We start from the raw sequence: 6,526 nt of genomic DNA on the forward strand, positions 1-6,526 counted from the left end.
GTTTGCTTTGGTGATGTTGTTTACTTCAATGCAACAAATCTTACTAATAAGTATGGTCGGCCATTTGCACCGTTTGTTGGCGTAAACCATCACAGGCAAAATGTCTTTTTTGGTGCTGCATTGCTTTTGGATGAAACAACCGAATCTTTTATTTGGTTGTTTCACACATTTTTAAAAGCTATGTCTGGGCAAGCACCAAAGACAATTGTTACTGATCAACATGCTGCTATTGTTAAAGCTATTGCTATTGTAATGCCAAAGACATGTCATCGCTTTTGTTTATGGCATATATATCTTGATGCTGCAAGAAACCTCTCTGTTGCTTATACAGATTCCTTCAGTAAAAGGTTCAAGAATGTTATATATGGTCCTGAAACTGAAGAGGATTTTTTTTCAGCTTGGAGTGGGTTGTTAAAGGAGTTCAATCTTGAAGGAAACAAATGGTTAGAATATTTATTTGAAATTCGAGAGAAATGGGCTCTAGTGTATGGGAGAGAATCTTTTTGTGCAGACATGACAACAATTCAACAAAGTGAGAGTACTGATAGTTTCTTGAAGAGATACTTGAAAAGAAAATACAATCTTTGGCGATTTCTTAAGCGTTATGAGAAAGCAATGGAACGGCAACGCTTAGCTGAATTAACAGAAGATTTCAACTCTAATCAAACTTTCCCTACATTATGGGCTGATGTGGCAATGTTGAAGGAAGCTGCCAAAGAATACACGAGGAGTATGTATTCCATGTTTGAAGAAGAATATAAAAGGTGGATTGCCTGTGATTGTGATATTTTTGAGGAGGTAGGACTAACATGTGTTTATAAAGTAACTGAAGAAACCAAAAGTGGTGAAAGATTGGTCTTATTCGACTCCTCCAACAGCACAGTTGTATGCAGTTGTAAAAAATTTGAGTTCATGGGAATTCAATGCAGACATGTGGTAAAAGTACTTAATGAGAGAAAGATCCGTACACTTCCACCACAATATATATTGAAGAGATGGACAAAATGTGCTAAGTTTGGGATTTTAAACAACAGTGATGGAGTTGTTATTCAAGATTCTGGTAAGACAATCGCATGTTCTCGTTATAGTGAGATGTGCCGCCAAAGTGTTTGCCTTGCAATACAGGCTGCCAATAGTGAGAAGGCTACATTAATTGTGAAGAAAATTTTGAGAGAGTTACATGTTAAAGTGGAAGAAATTTTGAGAGAAGAAGTAAGACCAAAACCTAAAACAAGTGCCTTATTCCATGGTGATCCAATGTCCCAAAGAGTAAGTGGAATTCAAGAAAAGGATGATGGTGGACCAAGTGGAAGAACAATTAGCTTTTGTGGAGAATAAAGGGTGAAGGATGTCCCTGAGTTTGCTGAACACTTGAGCTAAAAAAGGTGCATAAACTATAACCTGAATTTGTTAAGTTTATTGTATTTTTTATGGTTATAATTTAATTAATATTTGTATACCACTATTTCATCACAGGATAAAATAGCCAAAATTTGGAAGGGAGCAATCATGGTTCTGTTCATAATCAAGCAGCAAGTCAATCCAATTTGATGTCATGCCAATTGCTTTCTAGTGGACTTGTACAATTTGGCATTCCCTTTCACCTCTTGGTTCCCATCATGGCATTCAATTTTGAATTTAAACAGGTTAGACCTGATAGTACTGATGCATGACATTAATCATTACCTGTTTTCTCAGAATTGCCAAGTATTTACCATTTATTATTATGGTTAAATCACATTTTCAAGTTTCCTAATTCCCATGTAGTACTGTTGAGCAATAATTAGCATCTCTGATTTTAAGTATTGCAATGGCAACTTATTCACATACTCTATAGATTCTCTCCTTGGATACTACCCATATTAGTGGAGAACTGGAGATATAACCAGAACTCGAGCCACCATCTTGTAACGAGAAATTGAGGATTACTCCACCAGCTGAGAAGCTGATGACAAGATTCACTGGAGAATAATAAAGATCAACAATATGCTATTCCACAAGCTGAGGTGGCTTTTTGCAGGCTATTAGAATTACAGACAATTATTCATCCCGTGAAAACAATAATTTGAAGCTGAGATGCCCAAGTCTTTGAATTTCACTATCATTTGAAATGCATTTAAGCCTGCTTATTTGCTTTCCAAACAAAACCTTAGTTGGAGATAATTTGTTCAGAAAAGCTGAAATACAATGAAAAACAATTACGAGAAGGGATCCAGTAATATGAAGAAGGAAATCTTTTCTTTCAGAATAAACCTGCTCAACTCAACTCAACTGATTTGGGATAGAGGATCTATGTGATTAGATAGCAGAAACAAATGCTTTAACATAGATTTACAAACTAAAATCCTGGTAGATGTTGATGTGATCCGTTCATATCAGCTCATAGATCATCCTTGTCCTCTATGATGTGCGTCTATGAGTTGGATCTACAATCCCCTTTGGATTTGCCTTCTCCATCTCTCATTTCCAAATCATTCATTGTTCATTGGCTCACTTATGATAAAAATCATTATAGTGGTTCAACTTTCCTTTTCAATGAAATAATGAATCTTAAGGAACCCCTACATTTAGGTTGGAGAGCTCTCCTCAATTGGAAAAAACAAAAATAAGAAACCACCCCTCCTCAATTTTACTAAAAGATGCATCATATCCAATACCTCCACCCCCCCCCCCCAACCCCCCACCCAAAAAAAAAAATGCATGACCCATAGAGTCCACTCATTCCTCCATCCAGTAAGGTAGAGGCCCAACCATTCCAGCCAAACTCACTAGTTCACTCTGGTTTCTGGCATTGAAAATGTAAAACAGAAAGGGAACACATCCACACACACACCATCTATACAAAGAAATATGCATAATGGCTTTGTGTTCCTCTTGGGGTGGGTAAGGTGTGAAAACTGCCCTTATTTAAGGATACTTTTGAAACCCTCCTTCCCCCTTCTTAAGCCTTTTTCTTGCATATTCCCTCCCTTTTACTGTCAAGAAAGAGCTTGAAGAAGCTTATGAATATAGACTTTCAGAATAATGAATAAGCAAAACATTTTATTTGGTTCCATCTCATTCCCCCTCACACGGCGGGCAATGGCTTATTTTTGGGGGAAAGCATCACTAAAAAACCCCTCTCTCTCTCTCTCCAAGAAATAATAAATGCAAAATAAATAAAAAAATAAAAAATCATAGATTCACAAATTGTTCTTGCTCTTGTGCTTTTGTTATGGTCTCCTTTTCCATGGCAGTGCTGTTGCAGAAGTTCATGCATGAAGAAGAAGAAAGTAACTGATGTAGAATCATGGCTGGACCGAGTTGACCTTCTGGCAATCTTGACCGAGACGAACTGGGTCCGGTTGGATTTTTGGGTTTAGTAGGATCTTATAGGATTTATTTTATTTTAGAAGATATTTAATCTTTTATTTTGGTAGTTATTAGGCTAAGTAGGGAGTTGCCAATTTGAGCTTTATTGTAATTCTATTTTAGTCTAGGTTTTAGGAGATATTAGGAGATTTTATTTGATTTTAGGTTTAGATTCTAATTATGAAGTTTTTAATTACAGTTTATTATAAAAGGGCATGTAATCCAATTTGTAGATAGATTTTGAGAATGAAAATTGAAGTTTGAGTGTGCCCATTAGGTATGAATCAGGTCGTGTGACCATTCTCCACCTGCTCTCTCTCTCTCTCTCTCTCTCTCTCTCTATTTCTTCTTCTTCTCTTCTTCCCCTTCCTACCCTTCTGTTCTCTGTTCATTTTATCGATACTCTGATCTGGATGACTCAGCAGCCTCTGTTAGAGTTCCATCTCTTTCACCCCCTTCTTCTTTCCTCCTCAGATTTAGGGCATAAGAACCCCTATCCTAGCCTCCTAGGCGACTTGAACCCTAGGATTTCAGCCCCTAGGAGATTAACCTGTAACCATAACCAGCTCTAAAGCTATCGCCCAGATCTGATTTCAGGAGTCAAATACTTGTGCCATTGATGTCTGCGATTACCCTTTGCTGGAATCAATAGAACATGCTGTGGCGATGCTTTGTCTGAAATTTTGGGCTGAATCGTTGAAACTGGAAGGAGTTGTCTTCATCACTAGAACATGCTCTCTCACGTTGTTCTTCCCCTTTGATATTATTACCCCTCTTCTCTTGTGTTCCTAAATTGCCCCCATGTTTTTTTCTTTATTCCTGTTTGTCAATTCTTTTCACTTGCTTCCTAGTTTACCCCTAGTTAATAAATCAAAATCCCTTTCATATCGTCCTCCTTTACTTCTTTATTAATCTTTTAAAATCTTCCTATTTACAGTTTTGCCATTCAGTTTGTGACTTTGTTTTGATTTACAAATCTGCCATTGACTAATGCTATTGAATTATTGAGTGCCGAAATGGGCCCATAAGCGATCTGATTATGGTTTTGGAACTTGGATCCGCATCACTAACATCGAAACTTCGATAAGGCACTTACCCCTCTATGACGTCTACTTTCTTGCTAGCGCTAGTGAAACCTTGAACGTTATGTCAAAGAAAGTGAGGACTTAAAAAGCTCATTGAAGACCCGTGGGTGACCCCTGTAACAGTTAAGGTAAAAAGAGGTAGTAGTCTCAAGAGCCCCCCCTCTCATACAGGTCTACAGACTCTACACCGGGGGGGGGGGAGGTCCTGGCATTGCATGGATAAGCTCTCATTCTTTCATTTGAGCTGAAACGTGTCAAATCAAAGAGCTCTAATGGAATTGACTTGAGTGAAGATTTTGGTGGAAATTGGTTTGGGGTAGCGACATTGATGACATTGGAGATGGTGATATGGGAATAACTGGGCTGATGAATTGGATGTTGAGTTTGATTCAGGTAAGACCAAAAGAATCGTTAAGAATAATAAGCGGGCAAGTATGAGCTGCTCAAATTGGGTGTAGATTCAAGTGGTTTTCATGGCCTTGATGTGCCTTGATCTTGTTAGATAAGCAATTCTGATGGTACAAGGAGAGACTGGTTGTCAAAAGGTAGACAGAAATCTGATGTGCAAGAGGACTCTTCTGGTTCATTTTGCATAAGAAATGGGTTAAGTTTGCGCCATCAGTTTTTCTGGTTCATTTCACATAAAGAAATGTGTTAAGTTTGCCCGAATGGTGGTCTCTGATATCCATTTACAGTCCCGGTGTATTTCGGATGCTTGAAGGTCCTGTTGACCTGAAGTGATTTAGAAAGATTCTTCTTTCTCGATGGTGATCGTTATGGTATTCATTGTGGAAATAATGATTTCTGAACATCTTTACAAGTTGAAGATAAAAGCAAGACTGTCACTTGGAATGATTATGGAATTGGGGTAGATTGATAGATAGATAAGAGAGTAATTTACTATTTTTCAAATTTTCTTTCCTTAAGTTAAAGGAGAAAAAGGAATCAAAGAAAAGGTGAGAACAGAGAGAAGTCCTCTCTCAATGGTGGGACATGTGGCAACAAGACAGTCTATGTGAAGCAGGATACTGCGGGCTTGATTTCCACTTGGGAAAACTGTATAAACAAAGTCTCAAGGCATAAGCAGATGGGATGTCTAGGGTTGTCTTCCTTCTCCCTAGCTTGTCCTTTTCATTTAGTATTTCATCAGAATCCCCCATTATCGTGACTGACAGTCAATGGAGGCTATGAATGAACTCAAATCCTGCCTAAACTGTGTTCTTGGTTTCGTTAGGTGGTGCATAAATGCAAATTAGAACCCATTGAGAAAATAAAATATGATCACCCAAATAGGTAGCAATAAACTATTCCCCTCGACAACACCTGTCATATTCTGCTTAGTACTCTCCAAAAGCTATAATCCTCTCCCCAAACCTTTCTCTTCATATTCATCAATGAAGGCCAAAGATTTCATTTTTCTGAGTGATCAATGGCTGACTCTCAATGTTGGGAAATTTGCATTTTATTTCACATGGAAACATGATGTCATGTGAAAAAGAGCTCATGCGGGACTTTAGGGCTTAGTTGGCTCTTTTAGAATTTTTTCGCACATTCCAGCTTATACTTCTCTTGTCTAAGCTGGATTTTCCTCTCTATATATTTGTTACTAAGGGAATTAATTGATGGGATATAGCTAATATTACAGTAATAAAGACGAGGGAGAAAACTGTGGGCTTCTGCTGCTCCATGCCCATGCCATTGCCTTCATATACACGCACAGTTTGTCGCTGTGGTGAAAAGCAATAGAGTTTTTGCTATGTCTGCATCTTGCAACTCAGTTCTTTTATGAAGTGCTAATCCAGAACCAATGCAATCCGGTAGGAGATTAGCTTGCTGCATGATTGTAGGAAAAAGGACAAAACCAGATTTATAAGGAAAACTATTAAAAGGATAACACGAGGTCTGATTTGGCTAATAATCTAGTCGAATGGTCTGATTTTAGTGTAGAAGAGTTTTGCAAAGAGTGGAGGATTCAAAATCTAATTAATGGATACATACATGCTTATGGAGCAATATTACTTAAGGAAGGACAGGTCAAAAATTGCAGAATCGAGGGACAAATTTTTTTTTTGGGGGGGTGGGGGGGGGGG

General features: G+C 38.0%; 1 protein-coding gene across 11 annotated transcripts in view; it reads left to right on the forward strand.

Annotated features, from left to right (window-relative positions):
• The window catches only part of LOC122076648 (protein FAR1-RELATED SEQUENCE 5-like), a 13,855-nt gene that overhangs the window by 2,876 nt on the left and 4,453 nt on the right, over positions 1–6,526 (forward strand). For 10 of the 11 annotated variants that reach the window (XR_006139553.1, XR_006139557.1, XR_006139558.1 and 7 more), the window contains 2 exons: positions 1–1,385; positions 1,477–1,646. The exon at positions 1–1,385 is cut by the window's left edge and continues 909 nt beyond it. Coding sequence is in view for 1 of the 11 variants with exons in the window: in XM_042642060.1 (XP_042497994.1) it covers positions 1–1,338 (1,338 nt within the window). In the remaining 10 variants the exon portion in view is untranslated. Of the gene's footprint in view, positions 1,387–1,476; positions 1,647–6,526 lie in introns of those variants that run through there. The other variant, XM_042642060.1, reaches the window with a different exon arrangement.

Source organism: Macadamia integrifolia, chromosome 4, assembly GCF_013358625.1.
Source record: "Macadamia integrifolia cultivar HAES 741 chromosome 4, SCU_Mint_v3, whole genome shotgun sequence".
Lineage (NCBI taxonomy): Eukaryota > Viridiplantae > Streptophyta > Magnoliopsida > Proteales > Proteaceae > Macadamia > Macadamia integrifolia.